Source organism: Lipophrys pholis, assembly GCF_963383615.2.
Source record: "Lipophrys pholis genome assembly, chromosome: 21".
Taxonomy (NCBI): Eukaryota; Metazoa; Chordata; class Actinopteri; order Blenniiformes; family Blenniidae; genus Lipophrys; species Lipophrys pholis.
In genome coordinates, this window is record NC_137649.1 from 12,706,401 (window position 1) to 12,728,243 (window position 21,843).

Genomic DNA, 21,843 nt, shown 5'->3' on the forward strand with positions numbered 1-21,843 from the left:
ATACTGTGAATAAATATTTAAACACATGGATATGTGTGTTGTTTGTTGATATTTTCAAGAAGGGGTGCAGAGGGGACAAATGACCTGCAGCACCTCACGTTTGGTACCGTGCGAGTAAAGCAGCCTGTCCAGGGTTCTTAAAGTCCCAGGTAGCAGGTGGGAGGCAATGTCCATGATTCATGTCAACTCTGTCATTGTCCTGTCACCCCAAGCCTCCACAGGGTCGAGACTGCAGCCCAGGACAGAGCTGGCCTTCTTGAACAGTTTGTCCTCCACACTTCCTCTCTGCTCCAGCCTCCAGCTAACCACATTGGAGAGGCGCCGCCGTGCTGCAGACCACCGTCTCCGACATGCGGCCTTCGCTCCTCACAGACTGGCCTGTTTGTCAGGTCTCCTGTTCTGGAGAGTGAACCACCCTGGATGTGGGGGTGGTGAGTGGGCTGGGGGGGGGGGGGTGTTTAGGAGCAGCAGGGAGAGGGCCAGCTGGAGATCCAGTCGGGGGAGGAGGCTGCAGCAGGGCTGGTTGAGTGGGGGGAGGGAAGGATAAACTGTAGGTCATTCACCCATTCCTGATCCCTATCCAGCACAGGTCGAGTCTGTTTTCAGACTCATCCAGACATCAGTGACATTCTGCCTGTCACTGTTCTTCTATTTCCTCCAATAGCTACTCTTCTTCTATAATCTTCCTCCTCACTTCTCCCTGCAGTCTTCATTCGCTCCAATGTGGAGGACGTAAGATCAGGCCGCCATGAATTATCTCAAACGCTGCTTTTATTTTTACAGTCTCATAAAGACTACAAACAGGTTTGTGCAAACAATATGGACACTGACATAAAAAGCGTTTTGATCCACATCTTACATTTTAAGAAAACGTATAAAAACACTCCCTGGTTCTTTGTAATGGCCTGCCCTGCTGCTGCCACCTACTGCTCAGTTGTGTGGACTGCACATTGACATGCAAGGTGACTTGATACATAATCTGCAGGATTCTTAAGGACAGTCTGCTCAAATAATGCGAATAGAATTACTTAAATCACAGGGTGGAATTCTCGTGATGACTTTTTCACAGTTTTGATGAAATTCAATTCATATGACTAGACAGAATATTCAATATTTTTACATAATCAAGAAATTACATTCACATTTGTGATTGTAATGTGAAAAAGTTCAGGGGTATGAATATTTTTGCAAGCTACTGGAAGCAATGAAGTGTCTGTCTTGAGCTGGCAGTTGTAGAAAATGTTTCACATCAAATTTTCAGTTTGAGGAGCTTCCTAACATCAAACTGATGTTTGATTTTCCCATCTTGCATAGTGACTACACCAACTTTATGAGACTTGGTGAGATTGTCCCAGGTTCTTTGAGCGATGTTTACATGTTCTACAGCTCAATAAACAAGTTTAAATTGTGTGACTTTGTTTAGCCCTGCGGTGTATGGTGCCCAGGAAAGCTCAGCTGGAACCGACTCCTGCACACCTGAACTGGATGAGGTGGTTCAGATGCTTGATGGTCCATCAGTTAAATTTCAAGTGCAACCAAAACATGCTGTTAAGTCACAGACAGTATTTTTAAGCCAAGTAACCTAAAGATGACTCGTCCTTGATTTAGTTTCAAACCGAAAAGTCTGAGCTACTGTTGCTATGGTTTTCTGAAAGGCTTACGTCTCCATTTGCTTTCTTGTTAAGTTCCGATTGAGAATAATCTCATGTCATGAAGGCAAATACACAGATGAGGTATTACATCTTTAATTTTTTGCAAAACAAAACTTGGAATACAGACAAGCCTGGACTCAGGCAAAGGAATCATACAGTCCTCTCTCCATGCAGCGTGCAGTGTTGCACATGAACAGCACCTCCCCAAAACCTCCAGAACTAACCCGACAATGGAATGTACCATTCCCATGTTCACAATTTTACTCAGTGCAACAGGGTACTTGTTAAAACAGATGTGCTGTCACCATGAACTTTACAGCAAAAAACCAAAACCGCTATTTTTCTCTTTTTAAAAAGGTCTTGCAGTGTAACGGCTCTGCACAAGAGCAACACTGGTCCACCACACAACATGAATGACTATTTGTTTTGCAGTTACTGCAGTTTCGAAGAATGAAGAATTGGAAAGTGAGGCTAAAGTGTTAGAAATCTGAGGGGTTGGGATCGATTTAATCAACTTCTTCCATGCGTGAAGCGTCGTCTTCGCCCTCTCCTTCTAGGGGGGGAATCTCATCTGGGACGGATGTGGAGGTGGCCTCCTCTGTGGGACCATCGTCGTCATCGATACCTGGAGATTAAACAATGGCGTTAATCGAGAGAAGAGTTAAACGGGCAACGAAAGCAGTGGGAGCTACGATCTGCGGCGTGTTCTCACCAAGGCCCAGTTTGATCATTCTGTAGATGCGGTTGGAGTGAGTCTGTGGGTCGTCCAGGGAGAAGCCCGAGGACAGCAGGGCGGTCTCGAACAGCAGGATGACCAGGTCCTTGACAGCCTTGTCGTTCTTGTCGGCCTCGGCCTTCTCTCTGAGAGTAGCGACGATGGGGTGGTCGGGGTTGATCTCCAGGTGCTTCTTGGCCATCATGTAGCCCATGGTGGAGTTGTCTCTGAGCGCCTGGGCCTTCATGATCCTCTCCATGTTGGCCGTCCAGCCGTACGTGCTCGTCACGATGCAGCAGGGCGAGGACACCAGTCTGTTGGACACGGTCACCTGGAGGAGACAGGACATCAGGGTTTAAGTACAACGAGGAAAGAAAAGCCTTCAAAATGAAAATATTCAACATGCTGAACATTGTTAGACAAACGTGTGCAAGAAAACCAACAGCACTACCGTACCTTCGGAAAAGCCTACAAACAAGTTTCAACTTCACACATTCTGACCAGCAAATATTTTAATGCATCCAGTGTCAGTAGCTGCATAATTTAAGATTTAAAAACTGAAACAGGCCAGGTTAGACCAAACTTCACTCACATTCAAAGTTAGACATTCAACAACATCAAACTTCAGATTCAGGTCACACGTAATACAGAAAACAAGCGGCCTCCTCGAGACTCACCACAATAAAGTTGGGACCAAATTAGGGAACCTGTTACCAAACACAAAACTGTCAACTGTCTTTGTGACCACTGAAACCTGACAATACAAACTGGGAATGTTTGAAACCCTCTAAATTTCTCCAAACTCTTCAGATCACTGACCTTCTCCACTTTCTTGTCCAGGATCTCCTTCATGACCTTGCAGAGGCTCTCGAACTTTGCCTTGTCCTCCTCCATCTTCTTCTTCTCCTCCTCGTCCTCTGGCAGTTCCAGGCCTTCTTTGGTGACGGAGACCAGGCTCTTGCCATCAAACTCCTTCAGCTGCTGGACGCAGTACTCGTCGATGGGCTCCGTCATGTACAAAACCTCGAACCCGCGCTTGCGGACGCGTTCCACAAAGGCAGAGTTGGCCACCTGATCTTTGCTCTCACCTAGAAGTGAACAGAGGAGAAGCCCGTCAGAGGAAACCTCCACTTCAAGCATCGACACGAGACCACGTAGGTCTTAAACCTCACCAGTGATGTAGTAGATGGCCTTCTGGTTCTCCTTCATGCGGGTCAGGTACTCTGTGAGGGAGGTGGTTTCATCTCCGGACTGGGAGCTGTGGTAGCGCAGCAGCTCAGAAAGCTTCTTGCGGTTTTGAGAATCCTCATGGATGCCGAGCTACAGAGAGAGATTACAGTTTACATTAAGCAAATTTGACCTGCTTATTGTTGCATGAACTAAAACTTAAATAGCCCGAGTCAAATAGGGCAAGCTGGGCAGTTAACTATTGTACAGCACAGCGTCACTGCATGGGATCATGTGACCAGACATCCAAAGCCACACTGCTGGTTAAAGTCTGTGCCATGACTACAAACTACAGCCACCCTGCCTATAAGGTGCAGCAACCGCTTAGCTGAAGCCGTTTAAACCTTATGAATCCATGGAGATGCACTGAAGACACAGAAGCAGTAATATGAGAAAAGTGTTAAAAAGGCATGAATCAAGCTGCTGAGAAAGTAATTATCATCACCTTGATGTTCTTGGAGAACCCTTCGTAGAACTTCTTGTAGTTTTCCTTGTCCTCGGCCAGTTCGGCAAAGAGCTCCAGACACTTCTTGACGATGTTCTTGCGAATGACCTTAAGGATCTTGCTCTGCTGCAGCATTTCTCTTGAGATGTTGAGGGGCAGATCCTCAGAGTCCACGACGCCACGAACAAAGTCTGGGGAGAAAAAATAAATTAAAAAAAAAAGATTAAAATGCAGTTTCACTCCCAGCGAGCTTTCTGTGACACAAACTCACTTTATAAACTTACTCAGATACTCTGGAATGAGTTCTTCACAGTTGTCCATGATGAAGACTCTCCTGACGTACAGTTTGATGTTGTTCTTCTTTTTCTTGTTCTCAAAGAGGTCGAAAGGTGCGCGGCGGGGAATGAAAAGCAGAGCTCTGAACTCCAGCTGGCCCTCCACTGAAAAATGCTTTAAGAAAAACAAAGAGTTGACTTGAGCTTTGGTCCCGTTTGACATGAATTGAGCAAAGAAAGAACAGAGGTGTGATTATGGAGCACCGTATACCTTAACAGCCAGGTGATCCTCCCAGTCGTTGGTCAGACTCTTGTAGAACTCGCCATACTCCTCGTTCGTGATGTCGTCTGGGTTCCTGGTCCAGATGGGCTTCGTCTTGTTCAGCTCCTCCTGATCGATGTACTTCTCCTTGATCTTCTTCTTCTTCTTCTTGTCCTTGGAGTCCTCATCATCAGAACCAACATCTTCAATCTTTGGCTTGTCATCCTCGCCTTCATCTTTTTCTTCCTTCTCTGCCTTTTCCTCCTCTGCCTCATCGTCGCTGATTTCCTTGTCGCGCTCCTTCTCCACCTGCAAATCAAAATCACCTGTTGTAGCGACACTGCAAGTAGAAAAGGAAAACTGAGGGAATTTTTTTTTTTTTTTTTTTTTTTTTTAATTAATCGGCTCTTACAAACAGGGTGATGGGATAGCCAATGAACTGAGAGTGCTTCTTGACAATCTCCTTGACTCTCTTCTCCTCAATGTACTCCATCTGGTCTTCCTTCAAGTGCAGGATGATCTTTGTTCCACGGCCAATTGGCTCACCTGTAAACAGAACATTTTTTTATTTTAATAACACATTTAACTCTCCGCAACACAAGACCAACAGCTTCAAGTGATCAATGCAAGATTTGCATAATAATCCTATAACGTACTCTCAAATCCTTGAATGGGATTCAAGTTACATACCAGTGTCAACCCTGACGGTGAAGGAACCCCCAGCAGATGACTCCCAGGCGTACTGCTCATCATCATTGTGCTTGGTGATGACAACAACTTTCTCAGCAACAAGGTAGGCAGAGTAGAAACCCACACCAAACTGACCAATCATAGAGATGTCAGCTCCAGCCTAGAGGGATGAAAATCTGATTTAATGGCACTGCAATCAGAAAATGCATTTTCTAGCAAAGTAAACTAGACTCAATTCAATTTCTCTGTAGCATAATGCAGCCTCATTTTAAATTGTGTGCTCCTAGAATTCCCGTCTTGTACCTGCAGGGCCTCCATGAAGGCCTTGGTTCCAGACTTGGCGATGGTACCCAGGTTGTTGATCAGGTCAGCCTTGGTCATGCCAATTCCAGTGTCAGTAAGGGTCAGGGTTTGCTCCTCTTTGTTGGGGATGATTTCAATTTTCAGCTCTTTGCCGCTGTCCAGCTTGGTGGGCTCTGTCAGGCTTTCGTAGCGAATTTTGTCCAGTGCCTGCAAGGCATTGATAGAAGCAAGTTAGATCTTCACATCAATGAAAAATACATAAACACAACACCAAACAAAGTGCGTTTACAATATTATCGTTTGTCCCAAGGACAACAACTATATGCCCTGGCAAACTGAAGCAGTTCCTCTCGCAATTTAACTCAATCACAAATAGGTTAAAATGGACTGCATTTTGACTTTCCATCCAGAAAGAATAAGAGTAGTTCTCAGCCAGTGCGTGTTGCCATGGAAAATATGTGCTAAATTATTCAATACAAATATGATGCCAACAAAAACAAACTCCATTACCATTAAAGTAATTTCATATCCAACCATGAGAATACTTACATCAGAAGAGTTGGAGATCAACTCCCTAAGGAAGATCTCTTTGTTGGAATAAAAGGTGTTGATGATCAGGGACATCAGCTGAGCAATCTCTGCCTGGAAGGCAAAGGTCTCAGGCTCCTCATCTTGGTGCATTTCTTCAGGCATCTGCACAGAATAAAAACGGATAAATGAGCTGGTTTCGATGAGACACAGTATGGAAAACACTGCATACGATAAAGCACCAATAGCCTGGGAGGCCTGTAATTCCAGTACATCCACGCGATAGTGTTTCAGTTTCGTTCGTCAGATAATGAAATCACATTCCCGTCCCATCAGAGGTCGGCTCCACTAAACTGGACAGCTGCCACACTGTTGCTACATATCAGCGGAAGTAGCAGTGAACCAACATGGCGTCGGTCTACAGACAATGGACCCTGCAGACACGTGCTGAGGAGCGGCGACGGGCCAAAACACATTTAAAGCCGTAAAAATAATGAATCTTTAAGATAATACGAGATTAAAATTACTAACGCGACGTCACACGCCGAGGATAGTCGAACGCGGACGAGGGAAGCAGCCATTAAACATCGCCATAGTCCACGTAAAACCAGCATCGCCGTTATAGAAACAATAGTAAGTCATTTAAAACGCTAAAAATGTAATTCCGTTACATTTAATGGCGGATTGGCGAAGAAAACAATGCGGTACACAGACCACCGTGACATTTAACGACACGAATATTGCGTAAACGCACATTAGTCACCTTCAGGTGTAAATATGCGATTAGAAGATACCAGATTATGTCTTTATTCGTCGAGTTTTCGTCAGATGGAGGAAAATCCTGCGTTGAATAAACCAACTGTGCGCTGTCATCTCCACCACACCTGCCTCACTGCAGCCTGGCCTCACACGGTGCGACACGATGCAGCATTCACACCCAAAGCCACAAAAATCATCATTTCACTGAAGGAAAGCGCCGCTACACTCGCATCAACAGATACTCAATCATATCTACGCTGAACTGTCCATTATGTAATTGTGCTACCTCCATTATGATGCTAAGGTTAACGTCGTGACTTAGAAGGTCCCAACAAGGACGCGCCCCGCTGAATACGGCCGCAATGGGCTCTCAAAATCCTCAAAATTTGGGAACATAACGCGTGGAAGAAGCAACGGACGGTGCGCATCGACGTACCTTGTTAATTTCGGTGACTAGTCTTGAAAAATATGCAACCAAAGTGTGCCGTCCCTTCTGCTCTCAGACGCAGGGAAATTGAAAGGGACTTCCTTTTAAAAGACCGGAATCTTTATACACATGCGTTTCTGTGCCGCCGTATCCCTCCGCGGCGCAACATACTCGCTCGAAATCGGCCTGTGGCCGTTCACACGTCGATAAAGCTGCAATGTTTACAACTATGTAGACAGCAAAGTAACAATAAATCAACGTAAAAATATATATAGTTCTTGAACATTGGTGTGAAAGAGGCGATGTGGGGGTGGTCACCTGACTAAACAGTTTATTTTCTTCTAAACGCAAAACGACCCAGTTCTTATTATCTGAGTGACACAGTAGGTTTCTTAATGTTTTCTATATCTTTTTCATAATCTCATTTATCTTTATAAAACAATACAGTAGATATTATAAGTTGAATGCATTGTTACTGCCATCGTGTGGTCAGAAGTGTGCTTTTATTTGTACAGCAAAGGCATAGGGTCTTGTTAATCCAACGGAAGGATATTCAGAAACAGGGGAGGCGTGCTGCGTTTCTTCTAGCACTTTCCATGAAAAAAAACCCGCCTAAACGTGACGTCACTGGCTTGTCAGACGCAGTCCTCTCTGCACAGCAGCTGTTTCACCCTCAACAAAACACCATGGCAACCAGCCTCCAGCCAAACGGCACAACCTATTTAAAATAAAGTATGATGGAACATACACTTTAACTAGCAGCAACCAGAGATGATACATTAGTTTGAAAAAAAGGGCAATGTGAGTTATGAGGGTCCAAGACGCCTCATCGACATTGTACACTTACACACATAAATGACTCAAATGTGGGCCAGTTTCCAAACCTAGTGTATTTAACTGTCCCATATATGTTGGCCAGCGAGATTTACATTTTTGAAATAATTCCAACAAAGAAGTGTTATTGAGTTGGTGATATGCTGTGTTAGTGAGACGTTTAAGAAACTCAGCCAATAGATTTTCCGTGTAGTAAAACAAATAAATGTAACTCTCATCAATAGAACTGTTTCTCACCTTTTAAGTTTCACCCGTTAGTGTTCCAGGGTTAACCTGCTCGCTTAGGTGTCAGCAGGTCCTACGTCCTTGTTGTTGTCACAAAATGTACTGTTGACGTGACGCTGCAGTAGGAACTGACTGTTTGACTGTGTGTGTACTGAACCTTGTCTTTCATGCGAAAAGAGGCATATGCCTCTTCACACAAGAAATCGCACAATTACTTTCCAGTCTTCTTTGTGTTCTTTTGGCTCACTTCTTCTTCTACAGCTTTTGTTCAATTTTGACCATTCTAATATCAAAACGTGCAACAGAGGGCATTTCTGCATCATTTTAAGCTATGAAAATGAAATTATTGAACTTGCCGTGTGGTTAAAGCTTCACAGTCATGGTTTAAAACCTGCTGATCAGGAATGTTTTGCATGAACTAAAACATGAATCCTGCTGGATTCTTTGTAATGTGTAATGTGTCAGCTGACTGAATGGCATCTACCTTGGATGGTTCATTATATTATACAGATTAAATCCTTTGATATTCTGAGATATTTTTGTGTGACCTAATGTGCTTCATATGCCCACCTTTCTCAAAGAGGCCTTTTGCCAGACACATGAGCAGTGACCATAAAATATCAAATTCTAAGCCACTTCTGACATGTGTGCAAGTTTTCACAAAGGTTTAAGCATGTTAGGCCGTCAAAAACGAGCAGTTTCGGCTGTAAAAGATTAGTAAAATAACAATATTGATAATAACAAAATTAAAAGCCCCCCTAGGATAGTAATGTTTGCACCTCAACTACTAAAGAGGCAGGCACAATAATAATAATAATAATAATAATAATAATAATAATAATAATAATAATAATAATCCCTTGCATTCCAATAGGGTCTCACCCAACTCTGCTCGGGCTCAGACCCTAATAAAAATTTAAGGAATTTCTTTTATTTACTTATAATTTCCTGAAAATGTCAGGGAGCCGCGACAGGGGGGCATATCACATGTGGCTCGAGAGCTGATCTCTGGCATAGAGGATTAATTAACAGAATAATCTGTCTGCTCTTTAAATTTGAAATTAATTTCTAAAATCTGCTTTTAAAACAATTCTGTTGAATATTTGAACTTACCTCGTTTTTTTTTTTTAGAACAGTAGAGCGCCAGCTTTCTTAATATTGATGGTTATATTAAAATAGTCACGGACAAACTCAGTGTCCAGGCTGTTGTCCCGGTTGTCCCGGTGCGCAAAACAAGCGCCCCTGTAGTCTGCTGCGTAAAGCGCATGTGTCAATGTTTGTCAAGGCCCGCGCCTAGCTCGCGTGCTAATTAAACACTGGACGCTTATAACTGATATTTTTTTTTCACTATTAACGTCCTACTAGTAGTTTTTATCCCGTTTCACGCCACCTGTTTTGGGGTAAGTATACGCTGCCATTTCGAGTGCATTTTAAGCTGGTGTTTAGCCTTATAAAGTCACTTTCGCGTTGTTGGTTGATGGTGTTAGCTTAGCCCGAAGTAGCCGTACCGGGAGCACGAGCGTGCTCGATGCTAGTTTTAGCCAACGAGCCTGCTGGTTGTTTTGTCTCTTATAGTTCTGTTTATTTTATTTTTTTCTGCTTACAAAGTAACAATCATCGTCAGCTGGGTCATTCTTGGGCTTTATAATGTAATGGTAACGGACGTCTATTTAAGTGCACTTACTCCTAATGTTTGTCACACTTGAACGGCTAATGTGGTAAAGTCGATGTCAGACGATACGATATAACGCCTCACTTCACTATGTTGAACAAAAGAAAGTGACTTTTGCTTGCAGACGAGTGTTGCTGTCGTGGCTGAGATTACATCGAGGGATATTTGAGGCACATACAAACTGGCTGCTCATGGTTGTCTTGTCACCGTTTCTCAGGTCGGTTTGATTCACTTCGAAGATGTCATTTCCACCTCATTTAAGCCGGTCTTTGTTGCCCCCACCTGGGATGCCACCCCAATATGCTGGTTTCCCCACAGGTAAGAATTCAAAAGTCCCGTCTTAATGTCCCGGATTGATTTTGTTGTATGTTATTATTAGTCAACCACTTTAACCTAGCGTCATTCTCAACCAGCAGACATTCATATAACTCCTCAGAAGACTAGCACTCGGAACTTCCTTTTGTTTTGACTTGATGTTGCCCTAGTAATTTCTTAAGATACTCTCAAATAGTGGTGTGCCATACTGCAAGATTTGGTATTGATCCAATCCCAATTAGATAAAGGGCTCTATCACTGATATCAATCCAACACTTTACAGTTACTATGCATCATTGCTACATCCGGAAGAGTTTTCATGACATTTAGGTGTTTTTACGATTCTTTTCCTTTGGTTTATTAACAAGGTAAAACCTAGAACAGAATTTGGGAGAAGTTTATTGGTAGGTAAACAGATAATCCTTTATTATCATAATGAATGAAACAATTTTCTCCCATAGATTGCAATTTCAGTTTTTTTCTTTTCTTTAATAAACAATGTGTACAAAACTACACTCTAGAACAAAATATTTTGTTTAGGTAGAATGTTCAGGATGGCGCAGCACACAGGAGAGAAGCTGAAACTAGGTATCGATATCAGTACCACCGTAGGTATCGATATAATCGATATTTGGATTGATCTGCCAACCACCACTCTCAAGCAACCTTGAAATTACTTAAAATAAATAAATAAATAAAGCGTCACTAACATGACGGACATTTCCACATGACAGAGTATTCAAGAGTGGGGAAAATACCTCAACATTAGCTTGCACTACACTATTAATACATAGTAAATACAGACATTAAATGTAAAACGACTGCTGTAATCACTTTCATTGAGCACTTCTTTTAGTTGCATGTGTAAAATCTGTCTTAATTTGCCTCAAAATGCAATGTTTGTCTGATTAGTAGCAATACTTTAATGCATATTTATATGAAATGTACTTAGAACATGAAGTATTTTGTCTTGTATTGTCAATAATCAAACTGTTGATATTCCCACTTATTATATTGCTTCAGTGCTCACATGGAAAGGTACACTAAACTAAAAATCAAAATTTTCTCTGAGGTTGTTTGTTAACACTGTAGTAAAGTCTATATTGAGTAGTTATATAAATCTCCATTGCTTGATATGATGTTTTCTTTGTTTATTACAGCAACTCCAATGATCCCAGTTCACATGGGCATCATGGGCCCCACCGCGACAGTCATGGTCCCCTCAGTGACGGTGGTCAGTAAGCCTCCAGTTCATAAAAAGGATCTTGCTGCTTTGAGAGCCAAAGAAAATGATGAGAACAGTGGACCCACCACTACAGTATTCGTGGGGAATATATCAGAGAAAGCTTCGGACATGCTTATCAGACAACTTCTGGCGGTAAGGGGAAGAAAAATGTATTCACAATTATTCCATGAGCTCCCCAAGAATAATGTTTCTCAAGCTGCAGAAAGTAGCATGATGATTTCTGTTGCTATCTTTTTGAAACTGCAATTTATTCAAGCTTTAAAATGAAATCAGTTTGATTCATAATTTTAAAAAAAAGAATGTTTTGTTCTTCTGTCCAATTTCTAGAAATGTGGAATTGTTCTTAGCTGGAAAAGAGTACAAGGCGCTTCTGGCAAGCTTCAAGGTAATTCATGGAGACTGGAAATCTTTGAAGGTTTATCTGTGTGACCACCTTGTCATAAAGTGGCTTATATGGTGATCGTGTTCAAACCTGACCTTTTTATGTCTATATTTTATGCAGCTTTTGGTTTCTGTGAGTACAAAGAGCCAGAGTCCACACTCCGAGCCCTTCGGCTCCTCCATGACCTGCAGATTGGAGACAAAAACCTTCTAGTAAAGGTGGATGCCAAGACTAAAGCTCAGTTGGATGAGTGGAAGGCTAAAAAGAAGACTGCAAATGGGGTATGAATTTGTTTTAGAGGATTAAGGCTGCTTGTCTTGATTGTACTTCACCATTTGCACATGTTCCACCCTTCTGGATCTCTGCCCTGATGTCAGCATTAAATGATAAAGGAATAACTAAACCTTTTCACAATGGGCAGACTAAGAAGGCTGAAGATGGAGAAGATGAGGAAGAGGAAGTGCTAGATGAAGAGACAAAGAAGAAAGATCAGATCGTCAAAGGTGCCATTGATGGACTGATGCGGGAATACGCTGCTGAACTTAACGCGCCTTCACAGGATGATGAATCTCAGCGTCGGAAGAGAAAAAAGGAGAAAAAAGAAGAGGTACAGCTGCCTTTGTTATTGTCTAATATATCTGTTCGTTGTCTCTGAAGCTTGTTACTGACCTCTTTTCTCTTTCATTCATCAGGATGACATAAACACAATTGACATGGAGGAAGACAAGAGAGACCTGATTTCCAGAGAGATTAGTAAATTTCGTGACACCCACAAGGTAAAGTTTCTTCTTTAATCTTGTAGTTGACATTGCAGGTTTTGGACAGCAGCTGTTCACATAGTTCACTCCTAGAGCTTGCACATTAGGTTCATACATTATAACACTTTTTTTTTTCTCCAAGTTACATGCATACAACAGTATAAATTGGCAGTTCTGAAAATGAACATCACCTGACATGCTAATTCACCAAACACTATTCAATGTTCAGACACCACAAGCAGGAAGACTATAGGCAGCTTTTATTCTTGTCACCTTTTTCAGGCCTGATTTGATACCTGTGATCACCGTAGTCAAACAATCTAGGTGTGACCATTATAGATCCATTTCTTCATTCATCACACAAAAATGCATGGAGACGATGTAAAGTTACTTAAAAGCTAATCTATTCATTAAACCCCACCATTATGATAGTGATCATATGGTGACTAAAGCAAGATGAATCACAGAGCTTTGGAAAAAGTTGCCAGGATAGGATGTAAGTATCAGCCTTCATTTACTATTCATATATACTGGGCGTCCCCCTCTTGAGGACTTACATCGGGGCAACGGTACTGCTCCTATGTGCGTGTTGGCCTGGGCCCTCGAGGCCTATGATTTAGCCGACCATTTCACAGAACAAAGATGCCTCTTTACTTCATAATGGTGGAAATGTGAAGACATTGGCAGCTCCAAGGAAAGTTGGGACAGTCTGTGAACCTGTGTGAGTCCTCTATAAATTATGATCTGTCTTAATGGTGTTCATGTTGAAGCACAAGGTCTCAATAACCACTGCAGTGACTTTGGCTATAGCATTAATAATGCCAGTGTGGGGTGGGGACGCCCTTTCCACAGCAGTACGATGATCTGAAGACTGACAAGGTATGTGATCTCTGTATGTGTTGTGGTGTGACTTCTCTCTCCTGTCTCATGATCTTCTTCTCTGCCTTAGCTTTTTTTTTTTTTTTTTTTTTTATGCAAGCTAATACTTGAGAGAGTTAATTTCTCTTTATAGAGTGCACAGGATGAAAAAGTACCGACTTTGGCTCATCAAACTACTTGAAAGTTTTGACTTTTTGCCGAGTCGAGCTGGGATATGCAACTTTGATCAAAATGTAGGCTGCAATCTTCATGTTCTCAAGAAGCATGGGCACTGATTTTATGTCTGTTATAACACATTTATTGATCCCTGGAAATTAGCTCAAGGGTCACAAATAACACGTTTGGTCTGGGTTGCCAGCTGCTCATATCTGAGTATTAATATTTAACATGGCTGTAGTGGGAAACGACAGGATTCAATCTTAAATTTGGAGAAACCTTTCATGTTTGGCCTACTGTAAAAGGTTAGTTTACACTTGCTGATATTGGTTCAAGATGGCTGCGTCCTGTTTTCATGCTGTCATTCTTTAAGATTTTGATGTCATCTAGTTTTATAATTAGGCGAAAGCAAGAAAGTCAAACACTGATTCTCTTTGGGCTTAAATATTTAAATGTACTGGCTTAGTTAATGAGATTTAGCTATCGACTCCGTATGCTGAGGTAGGATAGTTGTCTTTGCTTGTAGGCTTCTCTACTTGTACACCTTCATTTATAAAGCCATTATTGGACTGCTCCCATCACGCCTCTGTATATTCCTCACTTTAAGATTAAATCTAACGTGCAGTTTGCGCTCTTTGGACTTCCAATCTGCCTCTATCTCCAAAACACGGACTACGGTTTGGAAAGAGGGCTTTAATTGTCCTCTGCTCATGAAATACCCTTCAAAAATCATTAACATTACAGCAACTTATCACCATTAAGTCCAGCCCTCTTCTTCCCCTCATACTCCTCCATCCCCCACCAGACTAACACAACCCGGGCACAGACCTCTGGGACTTTCTCTTTTTGTTTATTCATGATTTCTTCTCTTTGAGTCTCTGTCATCCTCTGTTTTATAGCTGCCATTTTGTTCACGCCTTGCTTGTAAAAGAGATCGTTTGAACACAAGCAACTACAGTGTGAAATGAAGGGCAAAAAAACCGAAGATATTGAAATGGGTACTTTACCTAAAAAAAAAAAACGGTTAACCAAATGAGTTATTTTAAGTTGCCAGCATGTGGCAGTATTTTGTTATTTACATTTTTTTTAGAAAGTATCAGTTATAACATGCATGAAACAAACTTAGTAAAACTCAGAACATTTTGTTCTTTTCTAAATTTCTAATTACAATTTTAAAGACAATTGTAGTAAAACATTTCATCTTCAGATCCTTTTGAGCAAAAAATATATCGCACATCAAATGAAGCTCCATCAAGTCTTTTGTTTTTAAGCATCGCTGGTACACATTACAGAGGTAAGTAAAGACGCACAATCACAACGGCAACAAACAAACAAACAAAGCAACAACAGGAGTTTTCTTTACTATAACATGGGCATTCGTTATTTTTTGTATCTTTAATACCTAAAGAGAACTTTGTATTTTTCGACATGATCGCTAATTTCTGATTTTTTAAAATTTGTTCTTAGGTTGCATTACACCCAAGGTTACTTTTATTCTAGCTGCCTGCTCAGTTAATATGGCTTCACAATAGACTTTAAATTAAAAACACATTTCCATGAAGGATTTTTTAGTTGTGTAACTGAACAAAAGTAAGAAAAATGCATCTATTTCCTTCTTTTTTTTAATATATATACATATTTGGGCTTTCTTGATAAGCTGTGGCAGCCTTGTGTGTAATGCCCACAGAGGCAGAGTTGTGGTGTGTGTGTTTGTGTGTGTGTGTATGTATGTACGTGAGAAAATGAGTCGTGAGACTCCACTGAAGACTTCTGCAGGGGTAAGACTGCTTCTACAATTATCATTTATCTGTCCAGAAATGTAACTGATTTTCATGATGTTCATTTCTTGATTTTAGCACTATACCGAATGCCATGTTTTCAAATGATGTAAAGCCTATTGTTGATGATGATGATAATGATGATGCTGAAGCAAGACAGAATCCCATAACATTTTTCCCTTGTATACCGTGTGACCTGCTTTCCTCCCAGGCCTAACTTAAAAGGCTTGTAGGGGCAGCGAAGGGCTGAGTCCATAGTTCAACACCTGTAAGTCACAAACAACTAGTTCAACAAAAGACTGATGCCTGTTTTCTGTTTTTGTTTTCCTTGTTCTGAGAGGAGGACCCTTAAGGAGAGAAAAACTTTTGTCTTTTGCTGCGTTTTTCTCGTAATGAATGCCTCGAGTTGAACTTGTTCCACAGATCTTTGACCATTAAAGTGGTTTCCAGTCACATTCGTGCTAGGCTGTAGTTTAGACTTCAAGTTTTCAACAGCTTAGTGCACTGTACACTGTACTGCTTTAAATGAATGACAGAGCTGTCTCTCTATGAGGGAGAGCCTTTTGAATCTTCCAGTTTTTCTGCCTTAAGATTGCAGCTTCTCTTACAGTGCACTGATGAGCATAGGGCATGTTCCCGTAAAGTTCTCCAAAATCTGGAAACCACTTGATCTGTGCACAGTCGTAAAGTGACTACAAAGACCAGCGGACCTCGTGGGGCATCAGCTGAACCTCTCTGTGCTTTGCTCTGCAGAAACTAGAGGAAGAGAAAGACAAGCGGGATAAGGAGCGGCTGGAATTTGAGCGCGAACGGAGGGATCGGGAAAAAGAGCGAGAACGAGAAAGAGAGCGGCGAGACCGCGAGAGGGAGAAGGAACGAGAGAGGGAGCGTGAGCGGGAAAAAGAGCGAGAACGGGAGAGAGACCGAGACAAAGACCGCGACCGCCGGACCAGGGAGAGGGAACGAGAGCGGGACTGGGAGAAAGACCGAAGCCGCGACAGGAGTGCCGACCGCAGCCGATCGAGGTGAAGCAAGCGTCATCGCACATATTTTCTTTCAACCCCTGAAGAAAACAAAACACAACTCTGTACATCCACAATTTTTTATTTGTAGGGAGGTGAGTCGAGACAGAGACCGAGAAAAGAAGCGAGACCAAGAAGACGAAGAGGACGCCTATGAACGCAGGAAGCTGGAAAGGAAACTCCGAGACAAAGAAGCAGCCTATCAGGAGGTTGGTAGGACTGGTGGAAAGCCCTGAAAATCTCTCCGACCAATATCAATACATACCAATATCAATATCATTGCTGAGTCTTGGCTCCTAAATGATGCATTGCTTCCAGTTTTTCTTGTGCAGTTTGTCAGCCATCAAAGTTGAGTACACAGCATTAGCTTATCAAAACCATGTAAACCACTTATCCAAAATTGTTTTTTTATTTCAGCGTTTGAAAAACTGGGAGCTCAGAGAAAGGAAGAAGGGGCGGGATTATGCCAAGGACACGGAGAGAGAAGATGAGCGTCGGCGTGAGATGGTGAGAGGACTTAAAATGCGCTGTGATGTTGACAGGAGTGTGCTGCTCAGTTCTGAACAAAGTGCTCACTGCTGTTGTTTGAGATGCTGCACGGGCAATGACCTCCTGAAATCTGTTCAACTCTGTGCAGTGGTGCCACTAATGTGGAGCTTTCTGTGTGGAGGTTAGGGTTTAATGAGTCAGAATAGAATTGTTTGTTATTTTAGTCTTTTCCCCAAATGATTGCTGAATCATTTAGTTTGGTTCTGTGTTTTTATGATGTTCAGGTGAAAGAAGGAAAACGTTTGAAAGAGTTCCTTGAAGACTATGATGATGACCGAGATGATCACAAGTATTACAGGTGAGAAATTGGAGGGAAATGCTGAAATGTCTGTATAACTGTCCAGCAAGTTATCTGACCAAGCCCAGCTCACATCCATCTTTAATACCACTTTATTCAACTCAGGGTTGCAGGTCTCTCGTGACTAACCTTCTACAGGTAAAGACAGGATTAGGAACATGTGGGTAGTTGGAGGGATGGTGAGCAAGAAGGATTCAAATAGGTTATAAAATTACTGTATTGATGCTTGTGGGAACATGCAAATGTGAAGTGATGATGGGAATACCCACAGGTAGACCCTGGACAGGTTACCGGTCCGTCACCGAGCAAACGCAGAGACACACACAAACTCAGTCATGTAAAAGCTTCAAATGTGTGTGAGGGGAAAATGGATTATCATAACATCTGGAACCAGAGACGTTCTCACTATGAAGCAGGAGTACTAACCACTACATTATGTTCGTTACGTTAATACATTTGTATTTCACATCTATTTTACACCTTTTAAATGTCTATTGCATGCCTGAAAATAAGATTAACATTGATGAGTTAACTGTCATTTTAATTCGCCAAAATGTTTCATACATTTTTTTTTTAATTGTGACAAATACAGTCTCCGTTAAATAAAAAAGCTGGAAAAAAAAAAAGATCCAGTATGGTATAAAAAATATACAATTATTTTCCAGTGATTTATTCATTATGTGACACATTCGGTGCCGCTCTAGTCGGAGTACATGCAGCACTGCAGCTCTGTCCATTGTTCTAAATGGTGTTATGCCCTATTTTACCCCTAGGGGCAGTGCGTTGCAGAAGCGTCTCAGAGACCGAGAGAAGGAGATGGAGGCGGACGAGCGTGACAGGAAGAGAGAGAAGGAGGAGCTGGAGGAAATCAGACAGAGGCTGTTAGACGAGGGACACCCAGACCCAGACGCAGAGCTACGCAGGGTAAGCTTGTCTGCTGCAGCGGCGATATTATTGGTGTGTGTGATTCCCAGTGTCTGCCTGCAGAGAGAGTGCATGCTGCGTGTTGCCTTTTTGAAGGTCACTTCATCATTTGAGTCTCTCTGCATCTCTGCACATCAGCCATGTCCAGCTGTCATTGTCTGTTGACCTTCTTTGCTGTAAAACACTCTGATTGGGGGATATTCTTCACACATCTGCCTGTTATTGGTCCAGATGGAGGAGGAAGAGGAGGAGCGTCTCAGACGACCTCCCATCATCCCAGAGCCAGAGCCTGTGGAGGAACGCGAACGCCACCGGAGTTCACGGGACCACCGGGACCGCCGCCAGGAACCGGACAGGCCCGAGCCGCGCGCCAGACCCCCTCCCTCGGACGACGAGGTGGAGGAGGGCGAGGAAGAATATGACAACGACGAAGACAACCCCGATGTAAAACCGTGCTTGAAGCCGACAATGCGGCCCATCACAGCAGCACCTTCAGTGTCGTCCGCCAGCGGCAACGTGTCTCCCAACACGCCCGGAGAAGAGTCGCCCTGCGGCATCATCATCCCCCACGAGAACTCTCCCCCCGAGGCTCTGCCACAGGAGGAGCATCGGCCCAAGATCGGCCTCAGCCTCAAGCTGGGTGAGTCCACATCAAATGTTCCTTCACCCCGAAGCGCCGTGAGCAGTTGATGGACAGAAACAGCAGCTTGAATGTTTCACCTGAAAATCGAAACATCTGCAGGTTTCAGCTTTGTAAAGGTATTTTAATAGTTTTAAATTAAAAATCCAGTTTGAGGAAAATATGCCATTAGAAGGCTGGGAAAGTGCATCTTGAGCTTTTTATTGTGTTCTGGCGTACCTACCGAACGAACAACTTGAAGAGAACTTTCAGTGTACAAAGACTAGTGATCAGCTCTTTATGATTCTTTTTGAATTCAGCTGCTAAATTGGCTCGTCCATCAAAACAAGTCCTCTTGCAGACACCAAATGATGAATTCATAAAGAAAATAATGAGGATGAGAGAAAAAAAAAACCAGTCAGTTTGTACTTACTTATCTCTGCATCTTGCTCAGGTGCCACTGGAAGTCCGAGTCAACCCAACGTAGGGAAGAGGAAGAAGCTCCCTGTGGACAGCGTCTTCAACAAGTTTGACGATGAGGAGGCGGACGAGCAGCCGCGTAAGAGGAAGCTGGTGCCCTTGGACTATGACGACGACAAGAGCCTCGGGGTGGACGGTGCCGGACTGTCCAGCATAAAGGGAGCAAACACCGAGGAGAAACGCAAACACATCAAGAGCCTGATCGAGAAGATTCCCACTGGGAAACCGGAGCTCTTCTCCTACCCACTGGACTGGACCATGGTGGACCCGGTCAGATTGTTTAATTTCAATTCAGTTTCTCAGTAAACAACGTTATTACTTTCACTTCAAAAGCCTCAGCCCTTCACAGGTTGTCAATATTTGTCTCATTATGTGACTCGAACACAATTTGTGTTACTCTGTTCCACAGACGTTAATGGAGAGGCGCGTTCGGCCGTGGATCAATAAAAAGATCATCGAGTACATCGGTGAGGAAGAGCCAACGTTAGTGGACTTCGTCTGCTCCAAGGTACCGAGCCTCTTCATGTGATGCAGCTCGACTGGGGACTGATGAAGATTTAATCATCCTCGTGTTTTTGTCTGTGTGCTCTCAGGTGATGGCTCACAGTATGCCGCAGAGCATCCTGGATGATGTTGCTATGGTGAGTAGTGATAAAAAGGTCTCCTTTTTAAATCTGTCGCACTGAAATGATGAAGTTCTCTCCAGTTTCAGTGAAAGAGGAAGACGGTTTCACCAGTAATGGCGCGATGTTTATAGAAGTCACATTGTGGCTCGATCTCTTGCCAATGCCAAGACTGTCACGTCTATAAAAAAGACTTAGACAGTAATCCAGGCTGGGAACATCTGCAGATTGCAACAAATTCTCCAGATGATAAGTAGCAAGTCACACATCAATCTAATGGATTTAGTCTCTTTGCAACCAACTCAAGTATGTTTATATTCAGAAACGTGCCATATTTGGCAACTTACTAATTTATTTCTTATTTTTTCACATTTGTTGTTTGAAAGCAGTTACAGTCTTCTGACTCTGGCGAATGGAAGAAAATACACGTTAGGAGAAAATGAGTGTGGTAATTCTTGATATCAGCAAATCATCTCCAATTCTCACTTTTTGACCTTATTGATGCTTTTACTTTGAAAACATGAAAAGCAAGTTATATTTATTGTAGGGGTTTTTTTTGTAAATGACACATTCTTTAATATTTTATGGAGTGTTTTGATAAAACTAGGACGTATTTCACCAAGTTTTATATTCTTTAAAATTTACCCTTATTTCTCAGCTACAACATGGTGGTTATGACTCCAATACTGTGTGCTCCTTGTGGTCGGGAACAAGAACGTCAGCCTCTTCTTCAGCTCTTGACACTTCCCCTCTGCTCCCCTCCAGGTTCTTGATGAAGAAGCTGAAGTCTTCATAGTGAAGATGTGGCGGCTGCTCATTTATGAAACGGAAGCCAAGAAGATTGGACTCGTGAAATGAAGCGATCACCGACGATGAGTCTCCCCCACCCCCTCCTCACCTTTCACATGTTGTATCATAGTGTAGCGAGAGTGACGTGTAGACTACAGATTCCGCTCATTCCTACATTCCCACCAGATGTTTCATCATTTTGGTTTTTCTTCCCAGCACTCTCGGGCTGCACGGTTCCTCCTGTCGGCGTGTTTCAGTGTAAATACAGTACATAGATAATTATTTGGCGATGATGGAAAAATTCAGAAATGAAGGAACTCTGTTGGTTTAATGAATGAGAGACTGCATTTCCTGTTAGTGTACATAACAACACACTGGGGGGAGAGGAGAGATTTTCTTAAAGAAACCTTGCAGGTGAACGGAGGCAGGTTCAGTCGACACACACTTCACAGGAAGCACAGCTCCAACAAGGATGTGATTTTTAGTTTTTACACGGGGTATTTATTTCAGGGTTTTGAACACAACTGCAGCCGCAACCGGTCAAGCAGATATTTTTTCATCTCATCACATTCCTGATAAACGGGTCAGCGTGTTCATCTTAAGAGTTGAAATGTGTCTACTAGGAAAACGCCACGGATCGTTTCCGGGTGGGGAGCCTGAGAAAGCACACACAGACACGCCATAACCACTATAAGAAAAATGGGCAAAGAACAGGACAAAAATGATTTAAAGTTGTGAAGATGCTCTCCATTGTTTTCTTTTTTGTATTCAGTAAACGTTTGAATAAAAATGATTTTTGTAACCGATTGTCAACATATTTGATCTGTCACCAAATGGCTGCTTGTATTAACAAAATGATTCCTCCTAATAACACAGGCCACTCTGGGACTCTCATAATCTGGAAATTAATTCAATGTTCAGGTAAAACACAAGGTGCTCTCCTCAAACACCTTTGAAAATGAGATTATTGATCAAACATTTCAATGAAAGTTGAATTTAAAGAACTGGAGG

General features: G+C 42.5%; 2 protein-coding genes across 3 annotated transcripts; one reads left to right on the top strand and one right to left on the bottom strand.

Annotated features, from left to right (window-relative positions):
* Positions 1-1,729: 1,729 nt before the first annotated feature.
* hsp90ab1 (heat shock protein 90, alpha (cytosolic), class B member 1) lies at positions 1,730-7,445 on the bottom strand. Of its 2 annotated transcripts, none has more exons than XM_080490500.1 (12): positions 7,293-7,445; positions 6,119-6,262; positions 5,570-5,776; positions 5,267-5,426; positions 4,989-5,122; positions 4,586-4,885; positions 4,324-4,489; positions 4,040-4,230; positions 3,540-3,687; positions 3,187-3,455; positions 2,365-2,698; positions 1,730-2,277 (listed from the first exon to the last, which is right to left on the bottom strand). In XM_080490500.1, exons 2-12 carry the CDS (start codon positions 6,260-6,262, stop codon positions 2,159-2,161), a joined length of 2,172 nt encoding a protein of 723 aa, XP_080346626.1. In that variant the 5' UTR covers positions 7,293-7,445; the 3' UTR covers positions 1,730-2,158. The 2 variants fall into 2 exon arrangements, with proteins under 2 accessions (XP_080346626.1, XP_080346625.1); XM_080490499.1 differs by having other exon boundaries at positions 3,187-3,450; positions 3,535-3,687; positions 7,293-7,424.
* Positions 7,446-9,586: 2,141 nt separating this feature from the next.
* rbm25b (RNA binding motif protein 25b) lies at positions 9,587-21,634 on the top strand. The gene is made up of 17 exons (XM_080490495.1): positions 9,587-9,742; positions 10,232-10,332; positions 11,490-11,707; positions 11,903-11,960; positions 12,078-12,238; positions 12,379-12,564; positions 12,650-12,733; positions 16,282-16,553; positions 16,642-16,759; positions 16,968-17,057; positions 17,324-17,397; positions 18,171-18,321; positions 18,553-18,961; positions 19,395-19,690; positions 19,830-19,928; positions 20,014-20,061; positions 20,809-21,634. The coding sequence occupies exons 2-17, from the start codon at positions 10,254-10,256 to the stop codon at positions 20,899-20,901; spliced, it is 2,436 nt and encodes an 811-aa protein (XP_080346621.1). The 5' UTR covers positions 9,587-9,742; positions 10,232-10,253; the 3' UTR covers positions 20,902-21,634.
* The last annotated feature ends 209 nt before the right edge of the window (positions 21,635-21,843 follow it).

Coding starts and splice junctions, on each gene's coding strand:
- hsp90ab1 (XM_080490500.1), bottom strand. CDS start 6,262: ATGCCTGAAGAAATGCACCAAGATGAGGAGCCTGAGACCTTTGCCTTC. Junction 5,777..6,118: donor TGATCTCCAACTCTTCTGAT/GTAAGTATTCTC, acceptor AATGCCTTGCAG/GCACTGGACAAAATTCGCTA. Junction 2,278..2,364: donor AATGATCAAACTGGGCCTTG/GTGAGAACACGC, acceptor TTTAATCTCCAG/GTATCGATGACGACGATGGT.
- rbm25b (XM_080490495.1), top strand. CDS start 10,254: ATGTCATTTCCACCTCATTTAAGCCGGTCTTTGTTGCCCCCACCTGGG. Junction 12,239..12,378: donor AAAAGAAGACTGCAAATGGG/GTATGAATTTGT, acceptor CACAATGGGCAG/ACTAAGAAGGCTGAAGATGG. Junction 18,962..19,394: donor CGGCCTCAGCCTCAAGCTGG/GTGAGTCCACAT, acceptor CATCTTGCTCAG/GTGCCACTGGAAGTCCGAGT.